Below are 17,562 nucleotides of genomic sequence, written 5' to 3'. Positions count from 1 at the left end.
TCTCTGACTGCCCGTTTCTTGGCTGCTTTTTTGTGATGTCCGTCTTCCCAGATGTCAGTAATTATCTTGTTGAGGACAATGTTGTTATTACTGATAAAAATGATGTTCAAAACTATGAAAATAAGACCCAAGTTGTAATAAACTGGAATAATACTTTAACCGCAACTTCATTAGGACATCAACTAACATTCATTTCATAACATTCATTTTAATAAATAAACTGGGGAAGTAGCCATAATGAATTGTCATGCAATTAACACTATTTTTGCTACAGTTTTGTTTTGTATTGGAATATGAGAAGTGAAGAAATTTACAACTCGTCTGTGTTGAAATACACAATATGGCCAAAATTATGTGGACAGTGGACGCCCTTGTCCACATGAGATGTTCAACAATCACACATGGGCGTAATGTTCGGGTGTCCACATACTTTTGGCCGCGATTAAAGATATTTAACATGCACAGAAGTCCTTGTATGGCTGTTTTAATTGCAGTTTACCCCTGCAGACGTTCATGCTGTGGCGGTTGTGTTGACTTTGTCATCCAGGTGATTGACGCTCACAAAAGGGACTTTGTTAGCATCTACTGGACACAAGGGGCACTGTCCTCTGATTGGCTCGGACAACCCCCTCTGACATGCCCGTGGCCAATCAGAGGTGAGTGTGCTGTGTGTGTGTGTTTGTTTACATTTGCATTCTTAATGAGCTGCTGTGAGTGTGTGGACATGTGCAGATGATGTGTGTGTTTGTGTTTTCTACTCTGTCTTGTGTGCACAAACTTTTACAGAACATTGTGTGTGTGTTCATGTTACTTTGTTCTCTTTGTAAATTGTGTGTGTGCTTTACTGTATTTTAATGCTGAAGAAATTGGATGAAATGACATGCTTGGGATGGGATTTTTTTTTTTTTAAAGGATTTCCTTTTCTTTCTCTTTATTTTTACCAACCTGACTGTGTTGCAGTGGAGCAGGGTATTTCCCCAGTGCGTCAGCGCAGAAACACACACTGGCTGTGAAAGAGTAATGGATTGTTAGGATGCAGCAGCTGAAGTGCTGAGCTTTTAATGCTGAACGTCCTATTGAATGCCCTTCCAGGCCCAGACTGTTTTCAGCAGCACACACAAACACGACCTTTTCCTCGGAGAGACTCGCGGTGTTGTGCCTGCTGAGTTCTTTTTGAATAGTTTTTAATTTTATTTCACCCCTGCTTAATGTTCGCACTAGACAGCTGCAGCCAAGTTTAGTGTTGTGACCTTTTATAGATCTGTTCTAACAACGCTCTGTGGTTTTTACCTCACCCCGTCTCCCTCCCCCATCTGCTCCTGCACTTTGCTCTCCTTCATGCCTCCAGGTGTGTTATGTCGGGGGCAGATGTGGAGGTGTACCTGTCCCAGGTGCACGATGGGAGTGTGTCGTCTGGCTTTCGGGCGCTGTACGAGGAGCGTCTGCTGCTGGACGTCACACTGCTGATAGAGGAGCACCACTTCCAGGTACACTAATAAAGCTGAAGACGCGTACAAATGCATGTTGTTTTTAATGTATGGTGTTTCATAGCCCTCATCCAAGACTGTATACTACATATCAGGCTCCTGCGTGGAGCGTCTCAGTTACAGATCTGCTAAGATCTGCACATATTGTAGAATTTGTTACAGTAAGCCTGATGAAAATGCAAACTCACGGGGTGGTAGAAAATATTCGTAGTGCAAGGTGGAAGAAACTGGCAGTAAAGCAACAAAAAACATTTCAAGGCTTTTCCATTTAAGAGTCCTGCCTTGTATGGACTTCTCTCCGTGGGAATAAAAGATGTTTTTTGTCATTTTACAGTTGTTGCACCTGATGTGATGAAACCAAGTGGAAGATGATTTCTGATACTGAGTTTGTATTTTCATCAAGTTTACTGTAACAAGTTTTACAAGTTGATCTGTAACAGAAATGTCCAAGTTCAGCAAGATATCCATGCAGGATACGTAGTATGTGGTCCTGGATCAGGTCTAGGTGTGGAATCAAACAGTGTAGAGAATACAGGCAAAAAGTCATCACTAAAAAACGTTTGGCCTCAGCGAGCAACATTACTGCGCTGATGTTTATGTAAACGAGTGTCCATCTGGTGTCTTCATCCTCCTACAGGCCCACAAGGCGCTTCTGGCCACCCAGAGCGACTACTTCCGGGTCATGTTCACAGCAGACATGAGGGAGAGGGACCAGGACAAGATCCACATGAAGGGGCTGACAGCCGCTGGGTTCGGCCACATTCTCCGATTTATGTACTACGGCTCACTGGAGCTCAGCATGCCCACCGTCCAAGAAATCCTTCAGGTAACGCCGTGCACTCTGTACAGATATCCTGCTCTGGTTCTTGCAACATAATTGTGTTTTTCCATCAGTCCCGGCTGAAATGGAAGCACAGGAGTTGTCGAGAAGCAGTATTTTATACTGAACACTCTCATACATACCTCCTCTGTTTCCTCCTCATCCTGTGCCGGCAGGCGGCCATGTACGTCCAGCTGACGGAGGCGGTGGAGTTCTGCTGCTCCTTCCTGCTGGCCAAGATCTGTCTGGAGAACTGTGCCGAGGTCATGCGCCTCCTGGAGGACTTCAGCGTGGGCGTGGAGGGCGTCCAGGAGCAGCTCGACAACTTCCTACTCGACAACTTTGTCCCCCTTATGAGCCGACCCGACTTCCTGTCCTACCTCAGCCTGGAGAGACTGCAGGTTCAGTTTTTGTTGTTTGTACGCAGCAGATTGCTAACACAAAAGTTAGAACTATAAATACAAACACAGTCAAACACTTTCTGGAAGTTTGTTTTTCACTAATTAGTTGGATTAATTGTGACCAAGATACATACGGAGCGGGACACTTTTCATTTCTGAGTGAGCTCAAACCTACTTTTTGTACATTCACAGGTCAACCAATGACAAAGATGTCTGAAGTCAGTCTTTGTCTCTCTTTTTGTCTGTCTGTCTCTGAACTAGGCGTACTTGAACAGCGATGCTCTGAGTCGCTTCCCAGAAATCGAGCTGTATGAAGCTGTCCAGGGGTGGCTGCGACACGACCGGCGGCGCTGGAGGCACACCGACACCATCGTGCAGTCCATCCGCTTCTGCCTCATGACTCCCGCCAACATCTTTGAGAAGGTGCTGCTTTCGGACAAATGTCCTCTTTAGATGTAGGCAGCTGAGGGTAGTATTGCTCTGCAGTTTTACTGATGTTGTCGCTGGTATCTATCCTCTGTCCTCCTCTTCCTCACCACAGGTGAAGACGTCGGAGTTTTACCGTTATTCCAGACAGCTGAGGCAGGAGGTAGATCAGGCGCTCAGCTACTTCCATGATGTCAACCAGCAGCCTCTGGTGGAGACGCGCTCCAACCGTATCCGGTCCGTCCGCCCGCAGACCGCCGTCTTCAGGGGAATGATCGGTCACAGTATGGTCAACAGCAAGATCCTGCTGCTGCAGCGCCCAAAGGTGTCTGTTCATTTGTCTGCCTACAAGGACGCGCATGTTTTTTTTTTTTTGATCCAGTAAAGATAATTTCCATCCCGGGTAGTTGGGCTGCATGTACAGTAACTTTGTGAATGCCAGTAGACTTTCAGTAGGGGCTGTTCTCGAACTAGAGCAGGCATAGTTTCAACATTCACTAGTAACATTCATCCTGCTGAAGTCTCTTTGAGATAAAGCTGCTTTTGTCGCTCATCGTGACCTCTGGCCTTGATTTAGAAGAGGGCAATGCACAAAGAGAATATAGCTGCAGTAATCAGTTATAACTGCTGTTATTCTTCAGGGTACCTTGGGAAATAAGGAGCAAACAGCTGGCACCTAAACTTCAACAGATTTAGTGAAATAGTCAAAATGTTGGGATTCCACTCTGGCGGGAGGGGGAGAGAGTTAGTTTCCTACCCCCTTAATCTGAAATCAGAGAGACAAAGACTGTTTTAATCCCTCAGGTGTGGTGGGAGCTGGAGGGACCTCAGGTACCGCTGCGACCGGACTGCCTGGCAATCGTTAACAACTTTGCGTTCCTGTTGGGTGGAGAGGAGCTCGGGCCCGACGGGGAGTTTCACGCCTCCTCCAAAGTCTACCGCTATGACCCTCGGCAGAACTCGTGGCTGCGCATGGCTGACATGTCTGTTCCCAGGTTAGAGGAGCCTGAAGCGCTGGGTGTTTGTCGTACTGTGTGCTCTGACCTGTGCAGTATTGTGTCTTTTCATGTGAAAAGCACGAGATTTCTTGGTCTTTTCTTTTTTTTGTTCGTTGTCACATTATTATGTTAATTTCAAGGTGATTTTGCAGATGCTCTCAGACTCCTTGCCAACTTTATTTGAATTCATTATTCATTTGTCGATACATATTCATAGTGTTTGTTGTTTGCAGATCAGAGTTTGCTGTGGGAGTCATCGGCAAGTTTATTTACGCTGTCGCGGGCCGCACGCGAGACGAGACCTTCTATTCCACAGAGCGCTATGACATCACAGAGGACCGCTGGGAGTTTGTGGACCCGTATCCTGTAAACAAGTACGGTCACGAGGGAACGGTCCTTAACGGTAAACTGTACATCACCGGCGGTATCACCTCCTCCTCCACTTCCAAACAGGTGTGCGTGTTTGATCCAGGGCGGGAGGCGGGAGGTGGGGGAGGAGGAGGGAGCTCAGGTGGGCCAGATGCACACAGGACACGCGCCGGCCGAGGCCCCCTGCTGCCCGGCACCCACGCCAGCTGCTGGGAGAACAAATCCAAAATGAACTACGCCCGTTGCTTCCACAAGATGATCTCTCACAACGGGAAGCTGTACGTGTTCGGAGGCGTGTGTGTGATCCTGCGGGCGTCCTTCGAGTCGCAGGGCTGCCCGTCCACCGAGGTGTACGACCCGGACACTGACGAGTGGACCATCCTCGCCTCCATGCCTATTGGGCGCAGCGGCCACGGGGTGGCAGTGTTGGACAGGCAGATCATGGTGCTGGGCGGCCTGTGTTACAATGGCCACTACAGTGACTCCATCCTCACCTTCGACCCCGATGAAAACAAGTGGAAGGAGGACGAGTATCCCAGGATGCCTTGCAAACTGGACGGTCTGCAGGTGTGCAGTCTGCACTTCCCAGAGTATGTGCTAGAGCACGTCAGACGCTGCAGCTGAGGTCTGCTCCACAACAAGCCTCCTTTTTATAGAACTGGGAATGCAATGTTCAAGGACTGAAGTCTCCCTCTGGGAGATCAGGTGTTTACAGGTGGGAGACTCTACTGATGCGCAGGCTTTTAAACTAGAGACCAGCACTCGCCTAAGGTGAGGAAAAGATGGCCGGGCCATAGATTTGCTGTTCTTAATGAAGCCAATCAAAGCGTGGCGTAGTGAGACGTCACACGTTAACAGTCAGCTTGAACATTTTCAGAATTAGCTTTCTCAGAAAATTAAGGAAAAATATTTGTGGGGGGAAAAAAAGGTTTAATTCTGCTGGTTTATGTTTGGACTGCGGTCAGTTTCCTATTCTACTACTCACCTACTGTATTTACTGTCCAGTCAGGCTTATTGCAGAAACGCACTGGAAGCGTCCGATTCATGCATTTACAAATGGACCAGTATTTCTGTTATTTCACCAGAGAGTTTGACCTATTTAAAGGCCGACAAACATCCTGTAATACGTTAGTCAAGTTGCTCTAATTGAGAAATAGGTTGGTGAAAACCAAAACATGACTGCGACTATTTCAAACGGGTTAAAGCATACAATCAGGTATATAAACAAAATATTAACACTGTATGCTGTAGTGTAGCTAATCTTATAGCCTGTCTCCAAATATATGAGGCGGACCGTAGAGAGAGACCATGAAACAGACGTCACAGATGCTGCTGACTCTTCAATCTGCTACCAGCTGTAAACTGTCTGATTATTGGTTCATAAACTCAGTGATCAGTTTTCGCTTCCAGTGCGTTCCAGCTTTTAGTCCTAATTCTGCTCTTTACTCCCAGATATCCACCATACTGTGCTCATGTTCATGTAACATCACGTGTCTTTCTGTGTCCCCTCTGCTTCCTGTGAGTGTGTGTGTGAGTGTGTGTGTGTGAGTGTGTGAGTGTGTGAGCTGACTGCAAGATTGAGAGGAAAAAAACAACACTACATGGTACAGGAGGTTCTTGAAGCGGTGATGATGCCATATGATAATGGTGACAGGGACTCGTACGCCGCAGGGGTCGGAGGATGTTAGGGTTGTTTTGCGTAGGAAGGATCTTTCTCTCGGAGCAGCCCTGTATCCGTCTAGTCACTGGCAGTGCTTTATTTACTCCTGTCTACATTCCCTGCACTTTATTGGTTTTTATTGTGGCTCTTGGGTGTAAATGCACAGTTTACCAGCTAACCTTCAAAGCAGCTGTAGTGTTACAACATGCTGTAATGTTACAGACATTTAGCAGTGTCTGAAATTAACATTTCTGGCTGATGAGTCAAGATGAACTAAAAATGTTCCCACCATAAATTGTGCAGCTAGTTAAAATATTTAATAAACGTTGGGCCTTGTGCGAGAACATTTTTGTGTTCTTATGCTAAACTTTTCTTACTTTGTTCTGTGAGGTTGGTTCGTACGAGTCAGATTCACCAGACTTTCTCAACTGCACAAACTTGTCGTAAATCGCTTGTTTCAGCCTGATGAACGCCACCTGTTGATGAGGAGGTGCATGATTGTCACATTTCATCATTAGCATAATCGATGGCCCTAAAATTGCCATGTAAGGCTGCCTGTCCTGCTCCGTTTCTGGGAAAGTTTCGTTCAAAAAAAAATGTTACCAAAGAGTAAAAAAGACTTTCACACTGTGGAGCAGTGTCAGTGTGGTGGTATTAGAGGACCTGAGACTACTAGAAAATATTAGTAGTACAGCTATAAACAACATATCATCAGAGCAGCACTGTACTGTGACATAAAGAGGGAATGACTTAACATGAGGCTAGATGGTAAATAATGATAATAACACATTTCTAAAGCAATGACTGAAAGGCAGTCAAGGGGACATGACAGTCACAGAGATGATAGACGAGAGAATATTATGGCCTTTAGTAGGTGATGTTATACTATCAGGTGTTACAGCAGAGGATCATTCTGCACAGAGACTCTGAAACCACGGAAATAAGTTGCTGTGCCAAAATATGCCAATAAGAATCACAACATCTAAAATCAAGTAAAAACACACAAATGATGATGATGATGATGATGATGGGGTTAACAGAATTTAAATTTTGCATGAAGTTTGTCTTAGTTATATATTTTGTGCTCATTAATTTCGGCATCATATTTAAACTCCAAATTCATTAGGATTAAGGCGTTTCAGGTGAAACGAGCGTGCGTTTCCCCTCGTGGAGAGAGAGGCGGGCTGTTTAACATGACTCGCACGACAAGTGTGGACCGCTCATGAGTTAAGTAAGAAGTAAAACTGCTGAATGCCACAGATTCTCTCTAAATCGCTCGTACGTGTCACTTCAGAACACATTTCTTCGTTCAAGTGGTTCTTGCACGAGGCCCGTTGTTTATTTAGCTGTAAATTGATCGACATATTTCATGTTTTTCATGTACAAAACCAGGTTCTGTGTATTTGAACTGAAGCTTGTTTACCCTCTTATACAACCAACGGAGCTCAGTATAAACGAGACTTTCAACTGTGAATGACTCAGATAAATTACCAGCCAGTGTTTTAGACGATTTTTACCAGTGTGTCCACCAAAGCTGAGTTTTACCAGCGCTTTGCAGTCAGCTGTGTTAATTTCAGACAGTGAAATGTCACCTGGAGTGCTTCAGTCATATCAGTTATTTAGCAGATTCAAACTTTCTGTTGTCATATGTACTGTATAGCTTTCACATCTAAGCAGTCCAGCGCCTTGATCCTGCAGCCCAGCAAGCCCTGCTCGATTACCAGCTCGATGTTTCTGACCTAGTCCTTTTTTAGATATTTATTTTATTTTTATTTTTTTTTCATGAGCCAACTGTGAAAAGGGCTAGAGCACATACTGATGCAGTTCTGTATGTCAGCCGTGTATTTAAGTTATTTATTTTCTGAAGTATTGCTTTCACCGAGCTATGCAGTAACAGTAGTAAGGTTATTTATTATGACGAGAATTTCATTGTGGATCATGCTGTTTTCAAACTGTACTTCTTTCCTCGTTTCGTCCTCGGCCGTCTGTCCCGTCCACCTCAGCAGCACTGCATGTGGCTAATAAATGGATGCTTTGAGAACGGCCTTTCTTCCGGTGTAAACTGACGAAGATCGCCGAGAGGAAGGGTAAATAAAAGCCTGTAGTGGAAATATTTGGAAATTGAGTACAATATTTACAGGAGGGTGCTGGTGTCATTTAAAACTACGGACCGTTCATTTCTGTCTCCGGCAACTTTACATTTTCCTGTATGCAAATTGTCATTCACCAGATGTTAAATTTACAGGTTTTCATCATTTCTTCAATACAAACTTGTTTGTAGGCGACATGTTTTTAAGGGATCAGACTTGAAGTTCTTCCTGATACGAAAACACTTTATGTATTATGCTTTTAATTCATGGTTCTTTGTATCAACATTGTCCCTACTGTCCACACACACTTGTGTAAGTTAACGCGGCCTCAGCAGTGAGAAGTCACAATGCATCTTTGTTTTAAAGGGAGGAAATGTTTGAAAGCAAAACCTGTTTTCAAGAAATGCAGTCAGTGCTGCCACTAATGATTCTTTTCTTAATCAATTAATTGTTCTTAACAAAATAGTGGAAAAATGTCAGTGACGTCTTCAAATGTTCGACCACCAGTCAAAAACTCAGATCTGTTATTTACAATAAGAAAAGGTCCTCAGGTTTGAGAAGCTGGAAACGGCAAATGAAAATCTTAAATGATTATAAGATCATCAAAAATAGGTGCAGCTCCAATATGCAGCCATCACACTGCAGCTACATGTTATTTTACAAACTTTCTGGTTAGCAGAAGCTAAATGAAAATAAAGTACACAAATAAACGTTTGTACCCCCCCCCCCCCCCCCCCCCCCCCAAAATGTCAAAACATTTGTTTTTGCTTTCAAACATTTTTATTGTTCAAGTTAGTTCACGGTCAAGTCAGTTTTATTTATATAGCCCAATAACATCAAGGGGCCTCAAAACATTTCATATTAATGCTTTTCTTCCAGTTTTTAAGCTCTAATCACTGTTCTCGCACTTTTTTTCTGTTCCCTTCCAATGTTTAACTCCACAAAGTGTCACATGTGGTAAACACACCAACGATCACGCTGTCAGAGGCAGGTCTGGTTGGGAAACAGGCATCTTTAACTTCACATCCCTTTACGGCTCCTACGTGTCGCTGAACTCTGCAGCTGATATCATGAACATCGCATCTGCCACTCTGCAGTCGTCTCGCTGCTCCTCCTCTCATGTTGCTGTTAAAAGAAGAAACGTGTAACCGATAAAGTACTACTGTCCTGATTTGAGGCACATTCATTCATAGCGCAGCATCCTTTAGTCCACCAGTCTTCAGTCTGTCAGTAGGAAAACAGAATAGAGGATTAAAAAAAAGAAACATAACTTGCAACAACGACTGTATCTGAAAAAGAAAGTAAAATCAGATTAACATATCTTATAATCTGAGTAGAAACTCTTTGGAAACGATTTGTAACTTCTTTCCAGAAATAAATGTTCATATTGGTCAACTTTCAGCTGGCTGCCTGAGTGCTTTTATATCTGTGTGTGACTCTTCTTATAGCTGAAGGCCAAAGCATATGTGTGAATATTGTGATGGCCAGAGCTGCATCGGATGATCATTTTCATATTGATTTAATTTGTCAATTATTATTTGAAGTCTTTAATAAGTCTGTCGGTGTGTCAGAGCGCAGAGAACAATGCTCATCACAAGTTTTCAGAGTGTGTCCCAGTGTGTTGTTTTGTCTGACCAATAGCCCAAAATTCAAAGATCTTCAATTTACCTGATGAATTTTATGATGTACAAGAGAGAAAAGCGGTAAATCCTCATATTTAAGAAGCTGGAACCAGTGAGCTGTTTTCATGTTTGTTTCATAAATGGCTTAAAAATGACTTTTCTGTTAACTGACTACTAATCAATGAGTCACCTAATGTTCCAGGACTAGTAATGACAGAGATTGCAGTAATGATACATGACCAATAAAAACAGACCAAGGCCCAATAAAGACGTATTAGGGGACCAGCGGCAACATAATAATAACTTATAAAAATGTTATAATGTGTTTTACAGTAAAACAAAAGTAGGAGGTGAAAAAAATGAATGAAATACAAACTTCAAACTCCTTTTCATGCCACTTTCTACGTCTACTCCACCACATCTCAGAGGAAATATAGTACTTTTTACTTCACTACATTTATCTGACAGCTTTAGTCACTAATTATTTTACAAATTAAGATTCTTGCACACAAAACAAGCGAAGAGCTTCTAAAACACGATGTTTTGTTAACTACCCAACAGTTTATACAAGTACAGCTGAAACGATAAGTCCATTAATCAATCAGTCGATTGACAGAAAGTTAGTAATAATAATCTAATGCTATAATAAAGTGTAACAGTCACAGGGGACATTTTACTGCTTTGACTACTTTTAACTGACATATTTATTTTCAATGCAGGGTTTTTACTTGTAACAGATTATTTTTACAATGTGGTATTAGTACATTTACTTCTGAATACTTCCATTATTAATGTTGTGAATCTTGAAGTAAAACGCGCATGCGCCGTTAGGTTGTCACTCCTCCGGCTTGCCGTAGAAAAGCGAGGTTTTCCGGACGAAAATGTCATATGTGAAGCTGGTAAGTGTTCTTAACGATTGTCACCTTAAACATGACGTACTTCTTATCAGCGGCTGTCACCTAGTGCGGCACAGGCTTGTGGTGTTACACACTGACAGTTTACAACAAAAAAGATCAAGTCAAACGTTGCTAAATGAGTCAACAGCTAACGTTAGCATGTTGCTAGCTGCTGTCGCTAGCAGGTCAGTTAAACAGGCTAATGCTTCTTTCCCTCTTTATTTAAGTGTACGTGACATTAAAAGGTGTGTTTTTCCTCCTGGGTTATAGGGCCTGAATTAATATCTAAAGTGCTGTAACTGACAGTACAGCCTCATTTAGAGCTTTACTTCTTAGCTTTAGCTTCACTGCCAGTTTGTGTGTTCTGCCGGTGTGCCGCCAGGTGTCGCTGTGCGTCGGAGCTCCGGGTCTGGTGCTGGCTGCCAGTGAGGGGGTGAAGAAGAGCTCACAGCCCGCTCTCAGCATCGATGAGGTGGGTTCATGAATAAGTAACTGACAAGGTGTAATGCTATTTACCTCGAATAACCATATCAGTGTTTCATCTGTTATTATTATTATTATTATTATTGATTGAAAAACCAACAATTTATATACTCAGAATGTCAGTTGTGTTCTTGTCTTTGATTGTATAAGACTGACAGATAAACTGACAAGAAACAGTATTTTCGCCACCGAGTAAAACAAATCTAGTGCTGATTCGTGTTTGTCCCTCGTCTCATAGTTAATCTTTGTTCCCCTTTGACCCTTTTTGACCTTTTTCTCATTATACATGAATGCTGCCTTTATGTCATTTGTTTCAGCTGCCGTCGTTATACAGCAGCCCTGAAGCAGAGCCCCGGTACGTGGAGCCAGAGGCGGGGCCGTTGGAGCAGAGGGTCGCATCGCTGAGGAAATGGGCCGAACCATACACGAGCCAGTGTCAGGTGTGCTCCCCATCACCTGTCAACAAAGAAGTTAAATAAAAGCATAACAAATCGCCTGCAGTTGGAGTTTAGGGTGGAGATGCTCAATAAAACTCCACCAGCCAAACACACACAAGGAACAAGCGGTTTGTTTTGTCTTGCTGGTGCTTTGAGTGGAAGCCTTAACTTTACAGTACCAACAAAAAATATTACATCTAATAACTGGTTTTCCACCATATGAGACACTAGCAATCACAGTGTTTGAGGAACGTGTTCAAATGTATAGTAAAATGGTCAGATTTCAGCATGCAGTTTGGTGTGACAGTCTGTCTAATACAAAGACGTGTCTGCTGTACGGGGAAAGTCGCATGAAACTCGTACTGCATCTGTTTGGGTTCAGTGTTTGTTCTGTTCGGCTTCTCTGATCCTGCAGGATCCTTCTGGTTTTCATCATGTTCACGTGTGCAGGACCGCATGGACTAGTTTTAATACTGAACTCTGTCCGAGGAAACATTAAAAACAGCAGTATGTTGGAAAGACGAAACACACAATTTCATTCTGCTTTCTTTTTTTCTTTTTTTTTTGCAGCAAACAGGCCAGGCTGCAATGGAGAAAGTTGAGGTTAGTGACGTGTCAAAGTACTATTATTAGGGCTGTTGTTGTTTGATAAACAACAAGTTTTTGAGCCACCAGCTGCACCTCGATGACTGATGTCTTCACTTTGACAGTCAGCACAAAAACATGTCCACATCTGTGACGAAGCTCTTGGCTTTTTCCTTTACTTGCAAGTTGAGAATAATGTTTATTTTTGCTGCGTGTCTGTGTCTCCTCAGCTCAGTGTTTCTGCTGTGTTTACAAACTATTAACAGTAATAACCTGAATTTAGTTGCCTAACAATTTGGAAGTGACATACTATCATACTATTTTCACTTTAGGTGGTGGTGTGACCTTTATGCTTACGTATGGTTCATTGGTGACTCTTTACCTGGCTTCAGGTGGTCAAAGAAAATGTTTTGAGTGAGTCAGTGCATGTGGCTCCATAGGCTGGATAAAGGCTGTTATCAGAGGAAAGTAACCTGCTCTTCTGTCTCTCCCTGTGTCGACTGATGACCTTCGGACCGCAGCAAGTATACAGGACTGTGGAGCCCACAATCAACACCTCCATAACAACAGTCACAGGTGAGACTGTGAGAGCTTCCCAGTGTAGGAACGTCTTTTCATTAAATATACAATATAGAGTCTTTTACTGATCCTTTGCGTATTGTCTTAAAACGTGTGTTTTATTGTTGTTTTAATTTAGCATCAGGCCAAGGGACAACAGTTGAAAATGAGCCTTTTGGCTAACACATTTGCAGTGATGTTGATCAGTGTCCATTGTCTTCAGATGTGTACCAGTTCCTCAGTGACCCTCCTCCTGACCTCTACCCCAGTGTAGCGGTGGTGGGCTTCTCTGGCTTCCTGGGTCTTTATTTGGCCAAAGGCTCCAAGGCGAAGCGACTGGTATTTCCAGTTGGACTCATGGCTCTGAGTGCCTCCATGTTTTACCCTCAGCAGGCTGCGTCCTTACTCAAGGTGTGTGTTTGTGTTATTGTGTCATATATCATCTCGCAGTTAATGTATTACACAACAGAAGGCGGATATACTGAACGTGTGGGTGCAAGTGAGCTGCATTCATCGACCTCCCTGTTCTACTTATTAATATTCGTATACATTGTGTACTCACCAGGTGAGTCGGGACTCGGCGTACACCTGGGCTCAGCAGGGCCGCGTCACCCTGGAGACTCTTTGGAAAGAGCCACCGTTTGGCAAAAAGAAGGTGAGTCTTCTGCCAGCAGCTCGGCAGTTTGTGTATTGATGTTAATGGTTTATTGTAATGGCTGTTTGACTTTTCATCTTGTCTTTTTTTTTTTTTTTTTTTGGAGAAGAAAGAGCGAACAGAGAGCAACGACACGACCAGCTGAGACGGCAAGAAGACGCACACCTCTCCATCCCGAGAGACTTTCCAGTAACACACACTCACACCTGTTGGATTCCAGTAGATGAAGTCTTTGCATTTTTCACACGTAACCAAACTCAACTTATATATCCCAGATAAGTATATAAGTCGAGTTTCTGCAGCGTCAGCAGCAAGACATCCACAATATCTGCCACTGACACTTCTTCATTTGTTCAAGCTGCACAACACAACTTCACAGACTGGAACAGAGAGACATGAAACTGTTCAAACTCAAATACTCAAACTACAATAAGAGAGTTAGAGCAGAAACGATTCGCAGATTATTTGATGGTTCTGATGGTTCTGAATGTGACAATTTGCCCCTTTTCCTAGTCTTACTTTGTAGTAAACTGAATATCTTTGGTTTGTTAAACTGTTCAAAAGCCAGAAGAGGACGTCACCGAACATTTTTGTTTTACATTTTAAAGACAGCTCCTGTTGCACGTTACAAACTACGTGATGGTAACATGCGTTTCTAAAATACTTTAAAGGAATAGTTCAACATTTTGGGAAATACACTTGTTCAATTTCCTGCTGAGGATTTGATGAGAAGATCGATGCAACTCCCACGTCTGAACACCAAGTATGAAGTTGGAGCCAGCTGCTGATTAGCTTAGCTTAGCATAAAGAGTGGAAACAGAGGGAAACAGCTGGCCTGTCTCTGTCAGAAGCTAACAGAATCCACCCACCACCTCTAAAGCTCACTGATTAACACGTTTTATCTCATTAGTTTGTACAAAAACTGAATTGTAAAAACCACTCACTGTTGTGGTTTTACAGGGGTCATGTGACGGACTATTTCCTGGTCGGGACCAGTAACTTCCTGTAGTCTCAGCTGGTTAGCTGGTGGTCATGGTGACAACAAGACAAATGAGCTAAAACGCGTTAATCAGTGAGCTTTAGAGGTGCTGGTAGGTGGATTTGTCACCTTAGTACAGAACCAGGCTAGCAGTTTCCCCGTTTCCAGTCTTTATGCTAAGCTAAGCTAATCAGCTGCTGCCTGTCGCAGCATGAGAGTGCATCACTCTTCTCCTCTAACTCTCGGAAAGAAAGCCAATATGTGCATTTCCCAACATGTCAAACGTTTCCTTTAAGCCTTTTCTCAGCATTATGAAGTGAGCCACACTCGTGTGGTTGTTAGCCACATTATTCGACACCAAGACAGCCGTGACGAGCCAACATCACTCCTGATATCTTGGTTAGCGCCTAGTCAGTAAAGTGCATGCTGAAAAAGAGCTGTTGTCGCTGTCTTATGAAAACCATGTAAAACCATGCAACCAAAACACGCCTGTGCATATTTCAGATAATTGAATTTTATTAAAATGGTTTATTGGCTTAAGAAGTAGGATCATTTTCTCAACCACTGAACCCATCAGTTGGAAGTCAGCTGTCTCCTGTAGAGAAGCGTGACTGCAGAGACACCAGTTTCCTTCAGCTGTGAATCTGAAGTGTTTCCTCTTCTCTCTGTCATCTTGTCAAGTGACACTTTCAACTGTTTCGTATCTCAAGGAAGATCATTTAAATGTTGTTTCAAACATGTATTTATTTCCCCAGATGTTGTATTCACATGGCAGTTTGATGCTATAATAATACTACTATGCTACAGTAAAGGGCCAAATAATGTGTGTAGCTTGATTTACTTATGAATGAACTGAATGAGAATGTGTGTGTTGTCCATGTGTAATAGTGCACTGTACAAACTGTATGAGGTGTTATCTTAATGCTAAGTTATTAAATCTGGCATCTGACTGAGGTGACGCCTTTATTTAACCAAACACATACATTTATATTTATTTATGTATCTCAGGAGTAATAAGTAGTTCAGTGTTTAACTTGTGTGTTGAATTTAATTTGAAGAATTAAATCAGATTTAACTGAATTATGATTTCTCTTAATTTGTACAATATGAAGTCAGTTAGAAAGAAAGCGTTCAGGGTGGAGATATCCATTTCAGATGTGTTAATCTGCAGTTCATGTTGTCATAAACACAACTAATCCAGGTCCAGGTCCAGGTCCAGGTGGAGGGGGTGGTGGAGTGTGTAGCAGAAGGGGTGGAGGAGTCTCAGTGTGTCTAGAGACTGTGCAGAAGGACCGAGCAGCAGCAGAGCAGTCCAGATACACTGATGATCCTCTGTCGCATCCAGAGGAACACACAGGGATGATGGTGGACTTGACACTGAGTCTGACAGTGGAGCTGATCTCAGAGCAGTTCAGACTTGTTGCGATTCCTCCGTCAGTCGCAGCTGGACGAAGCTCTCCTCTCCACTCGACCTCCCAGTGACATTTCCCAGTCTGAGCCTCTCAACGCAACCACCTTCCTGATCACTCTGACGGAGGTCACTGCTTCCATCTGATGAGAGAAGAAGACAGACAGCAGAAGTCATAAACCAGTGTTTACAGAGACTCCCTGCATCAGCTGTCAGTCAGTGATGCAGCACATCCAGCATGAAGACCAGCAGGGACCTCAGTCCTGCTCAGACCAGAAGTGGAGCGGCTGTGCAGCGTAGCCAGCTTCCTCTCAGCTCTCATGTTAACGTATTGGAGTGAACACACTGAGCTGACTTTGGCCATCGAGTCTGTTGACTCTGCAGATTCACTGCAGTACACAGAGTCCCTGAACGCATCATTACTGCAGAAACAGAGAGATATTCACTGCTCACTTTAATGATGGATTTACTGCTGTCAGGGTCCAGAGCTGTTAAAAACCAGAGTCTCAGTCACATTTCAACATTTCATCTACTTTTGAAATGTTACATGACAAATATGTAAATATGGAGTCTGCTATAAAAATATTTGGACAAAACAAGAGACAAGTGGACAGATATATATATGATGTTAAAGGTCCTACATGTTCATACAAAGACTGAGCAGCGAAACGTCAGCTGTGATTACTGGACTTCAGCAGAGGTTCTGGTCTGGACAAAGACCTCATGGTTACTAAATGTAACCGTGGTTCTTTGAAATAAGAGCCGGTGATTTGCAGGCTTCAGTCAGACTGATCTCAGAGCTGTGACAAAGATGAACTGATCAGTGTTTAGTGTTGAAATGAGAGAACAAACAGTCTGAGATCAGATTTGATGGTACGACAGTTGGATGAATGAGGACCACTGTCTCTACACATCTTGTAATGCTGTCAGCTGTCATCCAGCTTTATTTCCTGTAGACATGAACACAACAACAACAGTCGTCTTCACGTCAACTCATGATCACAACGAGCTTCTGGCTCATCTGATTGGCTGGCTGTTCTCTCTCTCTCTGTCTTTCTGTCCAATCCTGAAGCCTGTCACCATTCTCCTCTCACAGCTTCACTGAGAAAGTTGGAGGTTTACAGGAAACACTGATACTAACTGTGTTTAGTACAATACTGCTGAAACCAGCATGGACTGACTCAGACCCTCTACTGACCTCAGAGTCTCCAGTCTACAGTGTGGACTCTCCACAAGATCAGACAGCAGCTTCACTCCTGAATCCTGCAGCTCGTTGTCACTCAGGTCCAGCTCTCTCAGATGGGAGGGGTTGGACTTCAGAGCTGAGGCCAGAGAAGCACAGCTGGTCTCTGACAAACTGCAGTCTCTCAATCTGGATAAAGAATAAATGATGTCACGTTGGAAGACAAAGCCAAACAAATAAAAACTCACAGAAACTGATTTAAGATTCCACTCAAGATCCCAAAGTTTACAAAGAGGACAAATATGTCAGGATGAATTTTGAGGAAATGACAAGAAAATACATCTACACTATTTCTTTAAGGAATAATGGAGTCATAGAATCAAAGCATCTTCAGTTCAAACTATTCAGTCAGTATAAGCATCACATAGCTTCATACAGATGTTGGAAAAAGAAAATACTGAATGTATTTGTTATTGTCTGACTGTTGAAACAGATGATTTATTTA

General features: G+C 43.1%; 3 protein-coding genes across 3 annotated transcripts in view; 2 read left to right on the top strand and 1 right to left on the bottom strand.

Moving 5' to 3' along the window:
- The first annotated feature begins 583 nt into the window (after positions 1 to 583).
- On the top strand, positions 584 to 5,125 carry klhl15 (kelch-like family member 15). The gene is made up of 8 exons (XM_070928382.1): positions 584 to 656; positions 1,349 to 1,487; positions 2,125 to 2,313; positions 2,484 to 2,708; positions 2,970 to 3,131; positions 3,250 to 3,459; positions 3,939 to 4,129; positions 4,366 to 5,125. The coding sequence occupies exons 1-8, from the start codon at positions 637 to 639 to the stop codon at positions 5,123 to 5,125; spliced, it is 1,896 nt and encodes a 631-aa protein (XP_070784483.1). The 5' UTR covers positions 584 to 636.
- Positions 5,126 to 10,733: 5,608 nt separating this feature from the next.
- On the top strand, positions 10,734 to 15,415 carry LOC139303975 (MICOS complex subunit MIC26-like). The gene is made up of 8 exons (XM_070927792.1): positions 10,734 to 10,772; positions 11,152 to 11,241; positions 11,570 to 11,692; positions 12,260 to 12,292; positions 12,796 to 12,850; positions 13,056 to 13,243; positions 13,398 to 13,487; positions 13,597 to 15,415. Exons 1-8 carry the CDS (start codon positions 10,755 to 10,757, stop codon positions 13,630 to 13,632), a joined length of 633 nt encoding a protein of 210 aa, XP_070783893.1. The 5' UTR covers positions 10,734 to 10,754; the 3' UTR covers positions 13,633 to 15,415.
- The window catches only part of LOC139303965 (uncharacterized), a 45,548-nt gene continuing 42,993 nt past the window's right edge, over positions 15,008 to 17,562 (bottom strand). The window contains exons 19-20 of the mRNA XM_070927783.1: positions 17,073 to 17,246; positions 15,008 to 16,017 (exon numbers count right to left, since the gene is read on the bottom strand). Coding sequence (XP_070783884.1) covers positions 16,005 to 16,017; positions 17,073 to 17,246 — 187 coding nt within the window. The 3' untranslated portion in view covers positions 15,008 to 16,004. The remainder of the gene's footprint in view (positions 16,018 to 17,072; positions 17,247 to 17,562) is intronic.

This window comes from Enoplosus armatus, chromosome 21 (genome assembly GCF_043641665.1).
Source record: "Enoplosus armatus isolate fEnoArm2 chromosome 21, fEnoArm2.hap1, whole genome shotgun sequence".
Taxonomy (NCBI): Eukaryota; Metazoa; Chordata; class Actinopteri; order Centrarchiformes; family Enoplosidae; genus Enoplosus; species Enoplosus armatus.
Note: the sequence above shows the minus strand (reverse complement) of the source record. Positions and strands in the feature narration are given on the sequence as shown.